Here is a 19,870-nt window from a genome sequence, read left to right as displayed (position 1 = left end):
TATTTGATACAAGCATTTGTTTTGGCTCGTGCAAAGATGTGAGAAAGAAGGCAACAAGCAAGTGACAGAGATGGCACCTGCCACCACAACAAGCAGGATACAACTCTACGTTCTTCTGTGGTTTAATAAAAATAGAGAACTCCCCTGTTTTAGTAAAACTAGAGGACACCTGTTCTTGGCCCCATCCTCCTATTTAACTTCATTAAATGCCACTTGGTGCACAGGCTGGCTTTTGCTTCATCAGATTGGGAAAACAGCTGGGAGAAACATGAACTCTGAGCATCTGTAAGGTACACAGCACCCTCCACCATACAGAGCATTGCACACACGAGCAACACAGGACACTACACAGATCACTGGGAATGCTGCCCAGGAAGGAGGAAGACATAATACTTTTGATATTTCTAGCACCTTTCTGAAGCACAAGAATATAGGTTATAGTTACGCACTCCACACAGCCCCATCAAAAAAATGACCTATCTATCCACTCGGATGGCAGTCTTCTCAGTTCAGTACTGCTCTCCCACCCACCCCAGTGCAGGAGGTGGTGTACCTTTTCCAGCTTGACCTGGAACTCGCGTCCACACTCCATAGGAGTGGTAAAAGCATCCAGATCCTGGCCCCAGAATGCAAAGAACTTCTCAATGCGCAAGCTGCGGAGTGCATAATAACCAGCGTTCCGAATCCCATACTTCTGTCCCATGTTCATTACCTCGTTGTACACGTGAAGGGCATACTGCAAAGGAAGGGTGAAACACAGAGCTGCAGACAAATGCCAGGAGAGAGCAACAGCACCTGACACCACCACGCATGTTACTGTGCCCTGCTGCTGGAGCACAAGACGTCTGCCGGACTAGAATGCAACACAAAGCAGGGAAACTGCCCCCCGTGCCTGCAGGCAGCTTTCCCATGGTACAAACCAGACATTTCATTACGCTGAGTCAACTTGGAAAGTGTTTCTGATTATGCATGCAAGCAACTGTTTTAATTAGCTAAAGCTACCGTGTACTCTTACCTCTATGGGGATATAAAGCATGAATCCAGGTTCTCCTGTGTGAGTGATACTCATCACACGGATGCCATTAGCATAGCCCACGCTCATCTCCTGCAGAATCAGAGGGGGTGAAATCATCCAAACTGGAACACAGCAAGGAGATCCAGAAGGAGCACAAGGCATAACGCAAACCACACCGGCCAGCCCTTTTGCCCCTTCCTCACTACAGTTCACCACCAGCACATACTGTGGCAGGTGCACCTGCCCTGGTAAAGGCTGAAACCCCTCAAAAACTCTTGACTGTTGAACCACAGCTCTCCCTAGTGACTACATGCAAAGAATTTAAATTTAAAATCCAGACTTCTTAATCACTTCATGACACTTGGCAATAAGCCTTGGAACTAGGTCAGGACACAGGCTTGTATTCCAGATACGAGACAATAATTGAAGAGCAGCTATCTGCTTAGCCTTTTAACGTGACAGGATACAATGACTCCCTGGTCACTGATCCTAGCTGCCCCTCTGACTGACAGCTTCATAGTTGATTATATGAAATATGCCAAGATATCAAATGGCATCAAGCCTACAGTGAGTGGAATATTGAAAACAAATGCATAATCACCTATATATTTAGCAAGCAGAACCTAAAGAGAACTAGTTAAACTGAGCCTAGTGAGTTCATTACCAACCTAGATCAGTAACTACAGTAAACCTATTTGTAAATCTAAAATTCCCCTCTAACTACCCAAAACATAATTCTTCCCGTCCTTCCACACATGCTTCGAAAAACCTAGCAGGGTGCGGAGGAAAGAAGCACAGTCACTCACCTTGCAAAAGAGAGAGGGAAAATGTTCTGGAGTTATTGGGGCATATGACAACTCTGACAAGACATCCACAGCACGGGGGCCGATCAGATTGAGAGCTAAAGAGGGGAAGATAACAGTATTAGGATGAGACTGGAGAAGTCTTGCTCAGTGTCTAACTTGCATATGCACATGCCCCAGTTTCTAAAGTCTTAGTGCTTATTGAACTAATAGGTACATTTACACTTAAGAATGGAGGAAAGAATCATTAAACTCTCTCTCCTGACAGTCCACAGGAAAGGGAAGCTATCTCCCAGCTCATGGCGTGCTAGAAGGAAGTCTCTGAATTGTGGTGTTCATCCAGCTGTTTGGAAAGGAGACCCAGTCACCACTCTAGACACTTCAAACAATTAATTGGCATGCAGAACAGACACCATTTGTGATTTCAGGCTGTATTAGGAGGTCTACTTTCAGTGATTTCTTACCCGTGTACTTCCAGGTCACGTCTTCCATGGTCAGGTTGCTGTCATCGGGCAAGCGGTTCTTCAGCCAGGCCCAGCAATGGACTTGTTGGTCAGTAGGGGAAATCATGAAGAAGCTGGAACAGACAAATTGAAACCAAGAAACAATGAATGGACAGCCACAAGATGATTCAGTTCATTCTTTGTCCATGAACTACTGGAGCCATTCAGCAGCTTCCAAGCTAACAGGAGACCAAAACACACTGGCTCATGAAAACCACAGCTAGTCTCTGGATCAATGCCATCACATCTGTCATGACAAGAAACCTCAGCCTTCGAGCATTAGCAGCAGTCTGGTGACAAGAAGTGACTAGAGAAGGAACACAGGCACTGCCACAGAAAGTTCACAGGGTATCTCAAAAGTCACAATCATTTTACAGGAGGTGTTTGCAGCTCTTCGTCACCAATGATTCTGCCTACTCTGACAGTCAGAAGAGTGCTTGGTTCACACAGCAATTTCTTGTTTCAGCAAAAGTCTTTTCACAAACAATGGTGGTTATTATTAACAGTTTCCAAAAACAGAACTCCACTTGATATGTGAAAATGAGCTACTTGTTGTGTAAGTCTCTTTCACAGAAACTGCGAGTTAAAGTACATTATTGACAGAGATAACATCTGCGGAAATGACTAGGCAAGGAGGAAAGCTACTGGTTTCACACAGAGAAGGACAATACTTTTAAGCAATACATGAAAGCAGACAGAAGAGGAAGAGAAAGAAAAGCTGTTTCTAATTAAAGAGCAGGAAAGAAGAATGCTTTCACACCAATACAATGAAAGCACGCATAGAAAACAGTCCAGAGAAATAAAACCAACATTCAGCAGCGACATGGCCATGAAGAAGTTTTTTTAAAATGAGAATGTTTTTTTATTAAATGCCAAAGAGGGCCCAAACTGTTGAGTCTATGGATGAGATCCTGTGATCATATCAGTTTGCACCAGAGAGCACAAAAAAGAATCACGAGAGACTGCAGAGCTGAGAATTAGAGTACCCATACTGCAATGAAAGCTGAAATAATCAAAAAGTAGTATTTTCAGCATGCAATTCCAATGAGGAGATTGGCCAGGAGCCAATGAGGAACTGTTTGGTTTGCACTTTGAATGATTACCTAAATTAATAAACTCTAATGACTGCTGAAAACAATTTGTCTTTCAACTGAGGAAATTAAACATCTAAAGGCCTAACATTTTGTAGAAATCTATGTCCATCTGTAGTCCCAGAAAAAAGCATATTTTCCCCAATACTGGTAAATTCAGGAGCTCCCTCTCATTTGGGTTACTGAATTAGGAACATAAGAGGAGAATCAAGACTTTTCTTTGTTCTTTACAGAGGGGAAAAAAAGTTCATGATCTCCATTAAGAGGTTCTTAAAGGCTCTAACACCCAGAGGGTGATGGATAAAGATGCTGTCTGCATACCTACCTGCGTTTGCTCAATCGTGCTATGCTGCAGTCATTCTCATAACCTCCTTTCTCATTAAGCATGCCTGTATGCACAACATGCCCAACTGGCACATCCAGGTCATTTGAGAAGAGATACTGCAGACTCTCCAGGGCCTCATCTCCTGTGGACTACATGAATTGAAAGGGAGAGAAAATCAGACAAGCTCTCTGAGCAATACAAATCCACTGGGGCAGTGTAAGATCGCATCAACGTCCTGGCCCAAATTCTTTCAATTTGTAATGATAGTGACACTGATGTCTCGAGTATAATAGGATACAATAGTGACATAGAGCCAGAGATCAAATTCTATTTATAGACTAAGTTGGTATTTCTATAAACTGGGCCTTTGGCAGACAAAAAGTAATCTATGCTAAATACTGTGGTACAACCTGAATTTGGTCCCACAGCTTGACTTCCTCTGTCTATCCTCAATAGGACACATAGAATTTTGCAAAAGCAGTCAATAATAAACTAAGGTCACCTCTACCAGGCTGATGCTGTCACTTCCTAGGTACTCACGCTTATTTCAAACTTGGTAAAAGATGACATGTCAATGACACAAACCGCTTCCTTACAGCACTTGACTTCGGAACCCACAATATCAAACCAGTCTGGTTTATAAAAGGTTTTGCTCTGATCCAAATCCAGCAGATCTAATGTAAAGAAGAATCAAAGGGAGAATTCATAAACTGGATGAACTAAGATCTTACATAGACCAGTAGGGATGCACTAGGCAGAGGGAAATATGATCTCACCTTTCCCAGGTGGGACAAAATACTTGACTCTCTCAAATCCATGCTTCTCCATCCACCTAGCTCCCTGTGCATCCAGACGGTCGTACAATGGTGAAGTACGCAGCTGCCTGCCAGTCTGAAAGTCCCAACGGGGAACTTTCAGATCACACATGAGGGCTGCAATGGTCACAAATATCTGTTATTAGGCAAAGTGATTATCTGAAATTATCTTCCAGATTATCAGTACTTACTAATATCTGAACCATTAATAAAATTCCCTCAAAACAGTTCTGACCTTCCTTTTCTGTTTTTGAAAACCGACAAATCTGTTTTGATCCATTTACAGCTATTCAAAATCAGAGTAACAATATTTGCACAGAACATTTATATTTATAGATATTTATGGTCTCATGACAATACTGTCAAGATAACAAAAACTCTCTATTTTTCATGAAGTCATGTTGAGTAGCATTAATCATGCATGATCCTTCCCTGACAGCACACTATATCAGACACTTATCATTTTGACAATACTAATGCTGGAGTAGGCAGCCCACAGCTACAAGGATCATCTAATTCAGCTTCTTAAATATTGGCAGTTCAGCCTTTTCTAATTACTGAAGCTTTTCCAAATGGCTCCTATACCTTTTCAGCCAATATAGAGTATTCTTATTTAGAAAACAAGTACCCTAATAAATGTTTAGCATCCTCCCTGGTTACCAGTGAGGAGTAATAACCCAAGGATGTTTGAATACTTCTTTATAAATGTTAAGTTTCTAAGTAAGTCATAAACTGCTTAAAATTGAAGATAAGCCGAATATCTATTGGTTTTGCCTCATAGCTAATTATTTAATGATTTTATTGGCAGTATCTGGTATCAGTACTCCTGAAAGAGTGGGTAGAGGGAAGAATAGATTAGAATTGCAACATAACACTGCAGAAATTGAATACAGTACTTATCTTGTAAAAACCAGAGTGATTCTGTAGCTATCAAAATTGAGATTTGTATTGAAAAGCAACTGCAGAATAATGTCAAGAGTATAAAGTGATTTTTCTGGGAGAAAGGTCAAAGCGTAAGGTTTTTATTTCCTGGATATAGCAGGGCTAAGAGGTTTACCCAACTTCTCTGCTTTCACCCAAACACATGTTTTTAGTTTAGACTCGGTATTCATATAATTGTTCCTGTTATGCAACTTGTGGAGCACTTCATACTTCTATTTGTATCTTGAAAAGAAGTTGTCCACATTACCTCAGGACAGATAATCAAACAATAGGAGGAAACTAAGTATGGCTTTAGACAAGAAAAATGACACCTGAAATCTTATTCTGCAACGTATTTATCACGAACTTTGACAGGAGAAAGCAGAATATGTCTATGAAGACTTCCTGAATGATGTAAGATAACTGGATCACATACTCATAAGTTGGAGGTGATGGTATTTCCACACTGTAATGATGTGCAAAGAATAACAATGTTCGAGACAGCCTAATATTCCCAGTTAAGATCTTGGCATTGTTTTATTAGGCCGGAGTCCTATACAGATAGGCACAAATTTCCACATACCAGAGGCAAAGCACAGGAATATAAGAAAGCACGGTACCAACAGCATTTCTTTAAGAAAAGTTAATAAGAACAGCACTAATACAAAAAAACCCCATCCTTTCCTTTCTCCTGGGAAGAGGCTGTACTGCCACAAAGGCGGCCAGGAAGAAGGAAAATGGTTCTCAGACAGATGACAGAGGAGAGACAGCGCATTAAAGAGGAAAATCTTGGACATCCTGGCCAGCACTGAATGCAGACACCTCACTTACGCATTACTTCCATCACACGGTGTCGGAGGAAAGTGCGACTGCTCTGAAGGGCACCAAAACGTTTCAAATCCAGAGGCCAGACATTTTCTGATGGATACCCATTTACCATCCACTCTGCCAGGTACCTGATGGAAGAAGTAAAGAAAGACTGAGATATCAGCCACTGTCTTAAGGGAAAGAGTCTACCTTTGAAGTCAGAAGCAAGCCAATTTGGACACGACAATTTCTTGCAGTAGGGAGAGAGAAGACAATGAACGTGGTATTCTAAATACTAGCAGAATCTGGAAGGCTTCCCTTTATAAAACCCATCCACCAGATTTCCAAATTATTAATTTCCCATTAGGATGAAACATATAGGGCAGCAGGAAGTTAAGGACATGTAAATGAAGCCAGAGCCTGGACAGGTAGCCTGGCTGACACTGTGTCAAGTCCTCAGGCTACGCTACAAAAGGAGGTGCCGAGTACGTTTAGGTTGGAGTTAAGAGGCTGACTGCTTTGTCATTTTTCAGTACCTGGTGTAGGCTCAGCCACAAACCATCAGTGACAGCATTCATTTCAGCACGAGGTGCCAGCCAAGTTATGTTTAGCTACACTTCTAGCAGTGAAGGAGGAAGGCATGCTCCAGAGCTAAAGGACAAAGGCAGCTCAGACCAAAGCAGAGCAGAAGGATCTGTTCACAGTCAGCAAACAGAAAAACAAAGGGGTTTGAGATCGATAATTAAAAGTTACATTAGCAAGCTAAGCTGCTTATCTTGAGGCTGTAGCAACAAATGGACAAATAATGCTTTTACCTTCAGAAATTATTTTGATTCTTAGAGAACCTCACCGCAAAGATTCTCGATATTTTATATGACAAAGAAAAAAAACCAAGAGTTGCTTCCCTGGTGAGTTAAATTATCAGACAATGGACAGAAACTAATGGAGACAAATGCAGATACTAACACCTGCCATGAAAAATGAGCAGTTTGTTAAGAAGGCTGTACGGCAGAAGAGATGCTGGGTTGCCAAAATCAAATGGCAGAGGGACTGATGATCATTCTGCAAGAAACTTTGCTGCTGGGATCACACTTACATGCCTGTCAAAGTACCTCCATTAACACAGGTATTGGATTTTACCGGGAAATGATTCCACCCCTATCTCACTGGCAGAGGAGAGTCTTTAACAGTCTTTAACTGGCAGCACTGGCATCACATATGCGGTGCTTCATCTGCAACAGATTCACTCTGCTTTCAGAGAAATTAACTGCTGTGTCAACTTGAATGATCTAAGGACTTCAATCAAATAATAAATTAAAGGGGACCATGGAGTACAGAAGATGAGGGAATATATGCTTTGCTAAGCTTTTATCTCTTCCTAGTAGATTAAAAAAAAATCGGACCAGTTAGCTCTAAGGAAGCTTACTTGATCCCCAGCAGGCTGCTGATCACCAAGATGTGATGCCTGAGGAGAGGTGTGCAGGATAGGAGGAGAGTCCAACACAGATTTGGAATACACGCAGGAGAACATAATCAGAACATAGCAACTGCTCCTCTCCTTCACTCAAGTTGGAAACAAAAGAGGAGTCTTTGTCAAAGAGGAGGTGAGAAATACTGACCAAAACATTCTAGACGGAAGGATCACCTGAGCAGTCTCTTTTCTTGGTTAAAACCTTACTTACACATGTAACAGTGATAAACCACTTACTTGCCTGCTCCCCCACCATATGAGATACCAGCTGAGTTCATGCCAGCCAGAACGAAGTAACCCCGCACGGTGGGCGACTCTCCCATGATGCACCGCATATCTGGTGTGAAGGACTCTGGGCAGTTCACTAACTGCATGATCTGCAGAGCCTCCAAATCTGGCATCCTGCGCAGAAGGGCACTCAGAAGTGGCTCTAGGATCCAAGACAAACAAAAAAAATATAAAAAGTCACAGCCTTCAGTCTCAACGCATTTCAGCTACTTCACCTTCGAACTAGACAGCATGACAGAGGCATGCTGTTACCTGAACAGATGGAAACTGCTTCCATGTTTCAATGCAGGATAAACCGTTTACCTGCTGGAATCAAACTACTTGAAATGGATCACACAGCATACCATAAAAGCAGCCATACTGATCCAGACCAACAGCCCAGTATTGTTTTCAACAGTGCAAGAGCGTGTTCAGTTTTGTTAGGGAAAACAATAGGAATAGACATCAAATAGATACCTAGCGAGGAGTAAGAACAGGCAAATCTATATGACGCTTGTCCCACACACTCTGCCAGCCTGCACTTAACCACATCAGCTCTGAGGATTTCCTAAAAACCTGATATATTTTCCCTATTTAGTAATCCCTAAATCAATCTCTCTTCTAAGGGATCTTCCCCAAACTCATGAAAACATCCTACAGATGCTGACGAGGAGTTCCACGTATTTAGTATTTGTCATATGAGGAATCACCTCCTTTTGTTTCGAAATTCACACTCAATTTCTGATGCTTCCCAGTTGGCATAATAGAATAGACAGTGAACAGGAGATCCCCATCTATCCTGTCCATCTCATTCAAGATTTCATAGACCCCTGTTTATTTCCCTTCTGTCATCTCTTTTTCTCAGCCCACTCAAGTCATTCCTCGCTTGGAAACTGTTCCAAGTTTTGATCAGCCTCTTGCTACTCTTTCATCAGGCCTTCTCCAGTCACATGATACCCTCTGGAGATAGAGAGCCTAGAACAACACCTAGTATCTGGCAAACCAAGGATTTAGTGTTGCATAATGATTGTGTTTTCTGCCCCTTTCCTAATAATTGCTAACTTGTCTTTTGCTTTGGCTGTTACTGAGCTGCTATCTTCACAGAACTAATAAAACCCCAAGGTCAGTTCAAAGCCCATCATTTTCTATGGTCAAAATAAGACCATCCACACACACCCCCATGCACTTGCATCACTTCACATTTATCCTCATTGAATTTCCTTGCCACTTCATTACCCAGTCTTGCTGGAAACGTCCTTCAGCAATTCTTCACAGTCTGACATTTGAAAGCATTAATAAAGGGATAAGCTATCTACTTTGTTTTTCTTGTCCAGAAGTTACCTCTGCATAGTACTCCAGATAAAAGCACTCAAGACACAGCACTAATAACACTCCTCAGCTTTACACACAAGCAGTACAATAACCAGATTTCACATTACCTATGAAGTTACAAACAGAAACAGTCTTTCTGACCTGCTCTTTCCCATTCCTCTCTCATGCATTAGAATTCCAGAGTGAGAGCCTGTAGTTACAGACTTTTTTTTCTTATTGATAAAAAGAGGGATCAGTGTTAGATTTGTTCTCATAACCAGCCCAACATTTAAGCAACTGTACAGGCTATTTTAAAATCAAAAGGTGTTCCAATGAAAGAGATGAAAGCAGTAACGCAAGAGCTCAAACCACAGAAACTGCAGCCCTAGAAAAGGATCAAATATTGGCTGAGTAAGCTCTGACTCGGCTCAACTGTTTGGTATGTTTGAACTGATAAAAGAGTAATGCTGGAACATAGCATGCAGTTGATTCCGAAACTTGGGCAATTTGTGGGTGCCAGCAAGCAGTGCCTTTTAATTTCAGCAGTACCAAAAAGGAATCGGGTGCAGAGCTCGAGCAACTCATTAGTGAAGCTATTATCCTCAAGCAAGTCTGTAGGCATCTATAGATCTAAAAAACTTCTAGCATATGCCAGCACAAAACTGCACCGTATCCTGGCTTCGCCCCCTGGAGTTTAAACTTTTATGGTATCAATATGGTATCTCACAGAAATGAAGGTAGAATTAATCAATATAACCCAGGGAGTAGCTGGAAGAACATACTACCACTGCAGAAAGAAATCAAGTGAAAATCCATCCGTGCCTAGTCACAGAGGCATGCGCATTCACAAGGGATGCAAAGAACTCTGACACAAGGGAAAATTGGATCCCTGAAAAAAAAGCAAATTTTAAGATGAGAGGGCATGCATAAACTTACTAGGCATAAAAAAAAAAAAAAAGGAAAGGACTCACAGACCATGCTGTGTTCTTTCCTACAGAAAGAGCCCTCCATGTAAAAGTACATACAGAATATAAAAACAGAATAAAAAAGATATATAAACAAAATATATTTATATATAAAAAGGGAAGAAAAAGACAGAACATTTGGAATATAATAAACCACCACTGTCAATGGTGGGATGAAGTCTGGGAAGCAACAATACCAAGTTCTGCCCACAAAGCAACCGCCACCGATGGAAATGCACTTGGCAGTCACTGCCGAAGATTGCTGCAGAAACAAAATACCATGGCTACATGGTAGGTCAACAGTGTTGACCTACAGTGTCACAAGAGGAGCAGCATGTGGCACTGACAGTCAAAAATCAAATGAAATGGCAGAAGAGTGCTGGAAAGTTTATGTAGTACCTCGCTGCACTAGACTAAATTAATATATGCTGAGGGTTAGCTACTGTTTTTAAACACTACACAGATGCCAATGTAGTCCTTGGTAAAGGGGTTTTACGCAAATTACTGACAAATGAAGAGATGAATGAATTTGAGAGAACTTTCATCATTCCCACACCTTTCAGGTAAAGGCAGACGCATGCTAGCTGGTCAACAGCAGCCTGCATTGTTGCTAACTCTGCCTTCTGCTGAAGCCACGTGTTTCATTGCTGTGGTTATCCTTCCTCCCTAACATACCAAAATGATCCCAGTCTTCTTGAAGGTTGTGAATCTCCAGCTGGTTCCGTCCCTCCGTGAAGAGGGGTTTGGGGTTTTTCTCAAAGCCTCCCGAGAGGATGCCACCTTGCCAGTTGCGTATATAGATCCTGCCATCTGGGTCCACAATAGCTGCAGAGGAAAGAAAAGAGGTGGGAAAGGAATTGAGATAAGGGATAGCTGTCTCAGGCTGTTGTTCCACAAACACCAATGATGGGGTCTGGTGACAGGCTGGGCCAAGCCAGCGACCTCCTGACATGAGAAGGGACAGACTCAGTCCCCCAACCCCACACTTTCACACCATTCTGGTTCTCACGTGACACCTTGGTGAGCCAGTTTAGATTACTAAGCAAGCACGAACTCCCACCACAACCATGCATGTTAACTTCTGGGCATCACAGTAAACTGAATTGAACCTGAAGAGCACCCAAGCCAGTAGGGCAGTGTTACCAGGAGCAGGAGGACACATGAGGGAGTCAGATCCCTTGTGGCACTGATAAGCTATTATACTGGCTTAGTTCCACTGGAACTGCACCCAAGACCAGACCTTCCACCAGCAGATGTCCTGCCCTCCCCCTCTTTCTCTTCTTATACTAAGAACAGTTTATTTTAATGGTGATGGATCACTGATCCAGTTTGCTGCAGGCCACCAGCACAAACAAGGTGGGCAGCACTGGGGTGAGGACAAGCAGTCAGGTCTGGATTGCTTTTTCCAGTGGTAGTGTCAACTTGAAGCATTTATGATCCTCCACCTGACATGTTCCATAGCAATTTTTTCCATGTACAGAAAAGCTGTGAATATATATATGTGTGTGTGTGTGAATATATAGATATATATGGGTTTTTTTTAATTACTCAGTCAAGTAAAAGTGAAGGACTCAGGGACCCTGGTCAGAGAGCTGAATCCCCTGGAGAGTACATACATTACTCACTAGAAGCAGAAATTCTTGCTAAAGAGTGAGAGTAAATAAGCAAAGCTTTCTACTTCCCAACCAGTTTTCAAACAAAAGGGCTTTTCTTTAAGATATCCAAAAGCCAGAACATGGGGGAGGAGCAATTACCTCAAGTGTTTGGTTGCCCCTACAGCTCATAGACATGTAAATGCCATTGTAAAGCCTTAGCTTCTGTTGAAGGAAAGGAATAGATGGGCCATTTGGGGACAGCAGCCTGCAAGGAAAACATAGTGCTAAGGCTAGCACCCTTTCCAGCCCACAAATGCAACAATCAAAGTCTCAGACACACCTACTAGTCAAGCTAGAGTCAAGGTCATTCTCCTGCTAAGATGACCAACTCTGAAAATCAATTTCTGCACCGAAAGCTTTCCCCAAGAGTAAGGAAAGAGATTCTACCACTGAAAGAGGATATTCAGAGCAATTCAGCTAGAATGTATGTCACAATCCCAAAAAAGCTGAGAACTGATAGCCCTTAGTTGGCCTTTATGTCATAAGCTATGCATTGCCTTGGAAAGGTAGATATAATTCACCAAGAAAAGTGAGGTAGAGCTGAAGAATCCTTACTTGGTAAATTGCTTGCCAAAGGTTCCTTCAAAGGATGTGTCAAGAGGTAGAAGTGTTCACAGGCATGGAGTGGGATATTGACCGGTTCCTCCCCAGAGTGGCCCAACTCATAGGCCCACTGAAATAAAAAGTGTATGTTAGAATACAAAAGAAGAAAACTAACTCCAATAAAAAAAGACAGGACAAAAGCACAGGTCCTGTCTGTGTGTTTGCTTTCATAAAAGGCCAAATAAGATTTGGTTTAGTCCCCTAAATCTTAAACAGACACACATTTTTTCTCTTTGCTTAAAATTTGAACTGTTTAGGACAAAGACTATTTTTCTGTTCTGCACATAAGTTCTAGAAAAGTGGGGCCCTGACTCGAGATTAAGAAGTATCAACTTACAATACAAAAGCAAAATAAGATCTGTACACTGAAGTCAACACTAGGCTCACCCTCTAGAAGCAGAACAGTCAGAATTTCAGTGCCTGTACTGCTGAGACGTGAAGACCCCATACTAACAAGAAAGCCAGCTGCTAGTTGAGAAACAGCAATTGTCAGATGTATTTTCACAGTGGAGAAGACATGACACTAAGGGGGGAGGAAAAAAAAACAAAGGAATTTTCAAGGGGGGGGGGGGTGGGAGGATGGGTGAGAGAGAGAGAGAAGGGTAGAGAGACTTAACTGTCTCAGTAAGAGCCAAAGCAAAATTCTTCCTGTCAGATGGGTGGGGTGCACCCCACAGAAAGAGACCATGGGCAGAGCTGTACCGACAAGCTGCGGGGTGCTCCTTAGCAGGTCAACACCCAGCCTTTGGTGTCAAGCAAACAGCAAGCACTGCTCTCCTCCTTCACAGCCCTGCTGGTCTAAGAAGCTGAATAACATGACTTTGATCTACTCCAGTAAACCAAGCCAAAGCACAAACGATAAAAAAAACCAACCAACCAACCAAAAAAAAAACCCCCGAAAAACCCTGAGGAAAGTGAATGTGTTCTTAACCAAAGGGAAAAAGAAAGAAAAATTTTAGTAATCCAACCTGGCCAGCACAGTTGACGAAGTACTGGCATTGAATCTGTCCTCTGTCGGTCTCGACTGCAGTCACACGACCCTTCTGGACCGAGACATGACTGACACTCGTCCTTTCATGAATCTGGACACCTGAAGAGGACATAAGAAAGTCAGTATACCACAAGCCTTCTTTCTAATATGTCAGGCTGCTAACATTTAACCCTTAAACTTAACCTAAATGCTTATTTTCTCTTTAAGACAAAATTTCTATTCTTGATGCAGTAATTCTTAAGTGAAACCCTGTGATTTGTAAAACATCATGCATACAGTTTGTACTTAATTTCAAGGCTGAAACTGTGAAGAGTTACAGTATTCTTTCCCATGTGACAATCTGGGTGATAAATAGAGCCTAGTATCAACAACATGAAAAAGAGTCTCAGCTATGGATTTCTTTCCATTACCATTCCTCTATGTGACAAAGTCTGTAGTTTCAGATGACAAGACTGCTTCTTTTATGGAAAATCAGTCATTTTGTGAAAAAAACAATTAAAGGTATGCAAAAAAAGCTGGACTAAAAGAAACTAAGAGAGGTTACCTTCCTAAATTGCTTCTTCCAATCTGATGGACTTTCATCCTTAATGAGCTTCATCTGTTATCACATCTAACCTTTCTCCCACTTTTAGACCACTCCAAATTTGCCAAAGTGCTGGGCAAACAGCATTTATTACTACATTTCCAAACCCATCTCCAAAGCATATGTGCCCAATGAAATATTCCACAAGGGCTCAGTCACACCATTTCCTTTGTAGGTAATTAAAACTCTTTTGAAGTGTAATTTTGAGTCAGGTCCTATGAAGGATTGTTTTTATCATAAAAGAGTGTGTGCTTATTCAGAGAAATATGTAACCAGTAAGGACAACAAACTGGTGCTTGATCTATCACAGCAGATCTGTAAAGATTCAGTAGGTTAAAAAACAAATCAGCCTGTTTTTTGAGAAAAAGTAGATTTTAAAGAATCTGAACCTTACAGAAATAACCAAGTTTTGGTCTTCAGTGCTCAGTTAGAATACCAAAAGAGATACAGAACATAATTTTCTTTTATGTTAAGAAGATAACTATCATGCAGGACAGCACTCTGTAGATAAAAAAACCTCATACCATTCCGTGAGGCAGCAGTTGCCAGAGCCAGACTCACATTCGCAGATGACACAAGTGCATCTTCTGGCACATACATGGCCCCCACAAGGTCATGGATGTTGATCAGTGGGTGGAGCTGTGCCACTTGCTTTGGGGTGATAATTTCACAAGGTATCCCCATTACACTGCCACAGAACATAAGAAAAATGCTGTCATTAGTCTTGCAGGAGAGCTGGTGCAAACTTAAGATCAGTTTTATTTCCTGCTTATACGTACTTCAGTGATGAAGCAATGCGTTTCAGAGAGATTAGTCGATCCTGAGTCTGAGCCAGTGAAATAGAGCCTGTCTTCATGTACCCTATGACAATGACCAAAGTCAAGTCAGATTTGGACAGGATCTTGCATACCTTTTAATCGCAGACCCGTTGCTTTAATCGCAGACCCGTTGCTTCCACTACTCAGGAGCCTGGAAATCCCAGATCCCCAAATAACTTTAAACACTTATCAGCTAGTAATTAAAAACTGCATTAGTCAACTTTTCAAAAAAGCAATTTAACTTTGATTTGTGTTCTAACTCTTTCTACTACATTTACTAATGTTTATAAAAAACCCCTTGAACTTCACACATGGTACCTCTTAAAAGAGAAAGGTTACTGGCAAAAAAAGTGATCTAATAACTACTCAGAAGAATAAAACTTCAACAACTAAACGCAGACATTTTGTGACTCCACCACTTGCGATAGATTAATCCTAATCTTAATTACAGGCACAGTTATTAACCTTTGTTGAGTCTGACATATATCACAAGTCCTCGTCAGCAGAAAACTTTCAGTGACCAAGTCCTTCCTATCAGGTACATGCCTGAGCATTTTGGAGGAAGAGGGAGAATTTCAACACAATGTTTTCTTGTTATTTCCAGGGTGAGACTAGAGTAAGATACCTTGCTTTGCCCATGTGCTTCTGTTAACCACCACCTTTTTTTGAGAAGTGAATCGGTGCAGAAAATGGGCCATTTGCTCCAGTCACTGCAATAGACTTTTTTGCGTCTTTGTGAAAATTCACCTAAGTTTGCCCAAGTTACAGACAACATAAAAATTGTCCAAGTTTGCAGGTTGTCTGCCTTCGGTTTGCCCATCTGACACCCTTCTTCCCATTCTTCTAATTACATTAGTAACATCCCTTTCCATCTGATTCAGTCCAAATGTATCATTTTTGAACAGGCACCACCAACTCTTAAGATACCGTAAAATTACCTTCATATTTCAGTGTCAACACTTCAATTGTTTCCCAAAGATTACTCCACGATTATACTTCCAGTACCTGTTTTTACTCCTGTCTCTTGTTCCAGCTGCTGGTAGAGCTTGTTAGAATAGTCTGCCATCTTCAGCTCTATGGACACGTGTCTGGCTGTGCTCACAATGCCAGCACAGAAGCGGGTGGTACCAGCAGCCAACCTGCAGGAGAAGTTGCAAAGAAGGCCTCATCTGGCTGACAGGCAGAGAGATGAGCACCCCCCATAAGGCTGCTCCAGCAGCTCTGCTGACAGCACAAACCAGACAGCAACCTCTCCCCTAAACATGTCAGACCAAAGTTGGATGATGCAGGGATAATGCAACGTCTAGAATGCTTTTCCTTTAGCTCACTTTTGAAAATACATTGTATTCCAAAACCACTTCTCTTTAACTAGTCTTAAACACTGAAATTTTTCAAAGAAAGCAGTTTAAAAAAAAAAAATTACCTTATGCTTAAGTTGACCTGCCTACCTGATTCTTTCTTTCTCCAAAGCAGGATTTCCCTCAAATGAAAATCACCTTGGATTTGAAGCTTGCAACTTTGCAGTTTACAGAAAGAACAAGTCCCTCTTACTGTGCAGCAACTGCCACAGATAGGTACATATATTTCTTGTCCCTTTTTAAATTGCCCTTAAACCACTGTCCATCTAGCTATTTGGTGAAGGGATGCTGTAGACATATAAACCTATTAAAAACTCCCTGCAGCACAGACAGGGGAAGACAATTAGATTTAAGCATCTCCCTCACAACCTGCTTCCGCAATACTTCCAAGTCATCTTTCCTGCTGCTAAAGCAATCCTGCATTTTTCCACTTGCCTATGAAAGCCTTTGACAAGACTGCTTTTGGCCGAGCGTGTCCATATTCTCTCAGAAATTCAACCTAAGAATCAGTTGAGTAAGGTATTCTTTTTGCTACATCCTTACTCAATGACAACCGAAACAGCTGAAGCATGGTCTTACCATGCTGTGCTTACTGTGAGACATTTCTGCTAGTGCAATGTTCTTTTTCCCTGAGCATGCACACAGACTGAGCTTGTACAGCATCTAGCCCAATGAAGATCTGTAACGGGGTATTCAAACCCCGCTCCAAGCTAGTAAAGATTACGTTCCCTTACAAATGGAGCCTAGCACCCAATTTCTCTTGGAAGGACACCGCTCAAAAGGTCTCAGATGAGACTACCCAACTTCCTCTCTTTGCAACTATAAAGAACCTGGAATTACCTGCTTCCCAGCCATGCAAAGTCAAGGAACCACAGCTAATTATTCTTGAAGGCAGCATCAGGTGGGAAGCTCTAAGCTCGATGGCAAATATTCTCAGTTCGGCTCCTATTTAGGGTGTTAGAAGCTGCTGCAATAAACACCTCTTCAAACCCCTAAAGTCTTAGCACTGTCTCATACCTAAGGTCCCCAAATTGCTTAATGAAAACAACACAAATATACCTCTGAAACAGAAATCTAAACAGTTAAGGGCTGCAGAGTCAGCCTTCAACAGGATCTATGTACTCTGCCACAGACTGCAGATCCAATCCACCGAGGAGCGCACAAAGACTTGTATTCAGCCAAACTGTAATGGCCTTAGCTGTTTTACAGATGGCAACTAAATACTGCAACAGACAAACTAGATAATCCGAGGCTTTAACCATCTTAGAGGGCGCTGTTTCAACAATGTTTGCTTATAACCTCCACATCTCCCACAATCTCTTTTGAGCTTTACTAGTGGTGTAATTGTTCATATATGTATCACAACCTACTTCTAGAGATCGTCAATAGAGGCTGAATGATTTACACAGATTTTTAGTACTCTTAAAATGGTCCATCTTTGCCAGCTACATTGTGTTTTACACGATTACCTGCGATTATGCCAGAGCAGATGGGTATCTCCCGAAGGAACTGTGGTCCACGGTAAACCCATGCCAGGGCAAAGCTCTCCTGATGGGAACTGCAGCCCATGGAGGACTCACACTGGAGCCCAGTACTGATCATACCCACCCCCCCATTCACCCGCTGCGCTTCTTGGGGCAGTGTAGAAGACGTTGGAGTACAGGAGTGAAGTTGAGCATGGGAAAGGAAAGGTGGTGTTTTAATGCTTGGATTTTTGTTTCTCACTACCTGAATCTATTTTAACTGGCATGAAATGAAGTAATTCTTTAATTAATTCTCCCTAAGGCAAGTCTGTTTTGCCCACGGCAATAACTCGTAAGCATTCTCCATGTCTTTATCTTAATCCGCGAGCTTTCTGAGCCTACTTCCTCCCCGTCTTGCTGAGGAGGAGAAGTGAGTGGCTGTGTGGGAGTTTGGCCCTTAACCAAGGCTAACCCACCACAATCATGCAAAGGGATACCCTTCACCTTGCAGGTCTGCCCTGTGCTTGAGAAGCAGTAGCAAGTGTCGTTACTAATGTTCAGTATAAGCTTATTCACGGGTCTAAGAGGTAGAAATAACACATTACAGCAGATGCTGCTACATATGGAAGTCCCGTTTCTTTGGTTTTGTTTGGAGAAATCCTTACCTGCCCTGCTCAAGTAAGACTATATCCTTCCAACCCATCTTGGAAAGGTGATATGCCACGGAGGTGCCCATGATTCCACCACCACAGATGACAACCTGTGCCTGTGCTGGCAAGGAAACTGGGTAAGGTTCTGCTGTGCTTGAGGTACTTCGCTGGGAGCAGGTCATTCTTCTCCATTTCGGGTTAGCTGCTCGCCACCGGACATCTGCCAGTAATCGGAGAAACATCCCAGCAGCTATTTGTCGGTTTTCTTAAAGCACCACCTAGATGTGTTCAGACGTTAACTCAGTACCACTCCTTCTAGGAAGGAAAAGACGAGAATCACATTACCACTTATCTTATAATATACAAGGTTGGCAGTGGCAAACATCACATGGTGCGTCAGGTGTAAGTGGACATGGGAAAGTTGATGAGTAAATACACAGGAGAGCAGTTATTCAGTCCTGAAACAACAGTCTTGCTATTAAGATTTAAACTTGGATCATAACATGGGTACAGAGCATTACACCTTTGTTTTTGATGGGAGCATGACTTGACAATGAGCAAAGAACCAGGCAAAAGCTGGAAAAGAACAGCAAGAACGCTCTCACACCAGCAACGGGTGGATCAGGGAAAGCCAGCAGGCTCTGAAAATCTTTCATAAAGGCTGAGGTTAACAGGGCGCAAATAAGCTTGATTATTAACGTTGCCAGGCCTTTACCTGAGGAAGGAAACAAAATCTGTGATCAGAGCGACTAGAACAAGGAACTAGAGACGCGCTCTCCGATAGCGTTAGTTTTACCACAGGACGTTACCCAGGACCTCGGACTGCGGTAACACCGCAGCCCAGTGACCAAAGCTGGAATTTCACACTGTGCCTGCGCTAAGCGGGTTACTGCTGCAGGCTGGCGGTTTCTCTTACCCGCAGCCTGCCGCACGCCACAGATCCGTATCGAGAAGGCAGCACAGCGCCTGACGGGCCGCCACGCTTCCCGCTCCCACCCTGACGGGAACGGTGTCAGTGGCGGGAAGCGGGCCGGCAGCAGCGAAAGCCCCGCTGGCAGCCCCGGAGGCGGGGGAGCCGCCGCCTCGGCCTGCTTGCCTCCGCCGGAGCCCCCCGACCCCTGGGAACGGGGCAGGCCCGCGGCCGAGCGCTGCGGGGCCGCCGGGAGAGCAGATCGGGTCAGGAGGGGTGCCGGCGGGCGGCCCCGCGTGGGCTGGGCCCCGGCGGGGGCCAGGGCAGCGGGCCGGGGCCGCGGGGACGGCGGGGCCGCGCCGGCTCACCTGGGGGAGTGGGAGGCCTGACTGACCTTCCGCGCTTTACGGCCGCCAGCCGCGGCGCGACAGCCGCCCCTGCGCGCTGCGTCACCCGCCCGCCGGCCAATCCCCAGCCAGGCTGTTTGGGGGGCGTGGCCGGACGCCGCCCCGCCCCCAGGAGGCGGGCACGGCCAGCCCTAAGAA

The 19,870-nt window shown here is 43.2% G+C and overlaps 1 protein-coding gene across 12 annotated transcripts in view; it reads right to left on the bottom strand.

The window, feature by feature from the left end:
* Positions 1 to 19,780, bottom strand: part of PDPR (pyruvate dehydrogenase phosphatase regulatory subunit) — a 28,806-nt gene extending 9,026 nt beyond the window's left edge. For 2 of the 12 annotated variants that reach the window (XR_005933148.1, XM_030024254.2), the window contains exons 1-17: positions 19,332 to 19,673; positions 18,431 to 18,730; positions 15,950 to 16,083; positions 14,906 to 14,987; positions 14,651 to 14,814; positions 13,521 to 13,642; positions 12,505 to 12,622; positions 10,970 to 11,119; positions 7,989 to 8,181; positions 6,305 to 6,429; positions 4,514 to 4,669; positions 4,278 to 4,411; positions 3,738 to 3,886; positions 2,283 to 2,395; positions 1,822 to 1,916; positions 1,016 to 1,105; positions 554 to 736 (exon numbers count right to left, since the gene is read on the bottom strand). Coding sequence is in view for 11 of the 12 variants with exons in the window: in XM_030024254.2 (XP_029880114.1) it covers positions 554 to 736; positions 1,016 to 1,105; positions 1,822 to 1,916; positions 2,283 to 2,395; positions 3,738 to 3,886; positions 4,278 to 4,411; positions 4,514 to 4,669; positions 6,305 to 6,429; positions 7,989 to 8,181; positions 10,970 to 11,119; positions 12,505 to 12,622; positions 13,521 to 13,642; positions 14,651 to 14,814; positions 14,906 to 14,987; positions 15,950 to 16,083; positions 18,431 to 18,657 (2,235 nt within the window). In the remaining variant the exon portion in view is untranslated. The other 10 variants (XM_030024253.1, XM_030024257.2, XM_030024256.2 and 7 more) reach the window with 10 other exon arrangements.
* Between the last annotated feature and the right edge of the window lie 90 nt (positions 19,781 to 19,870).

The sequence above is a fragment of the Aquila chrysaetos genome, chromosome 9 (assembly GCF_900496995.4).
Source record: "Aquila chrysaetos chrysaetos chromosome 9, bAquChr1.4, whole genome shotgun sequence".
Classification (NCBI taxonomy): domain Eukaryota; kingdom Metazoa; phylum Chordata; class Aves; order Accipitriformes; family Accipitridae; genus Aquila; species Aquila chrysaetos.
This window is presented reverse-complemented; position numbering and strand designations above follow the sequence as displayed.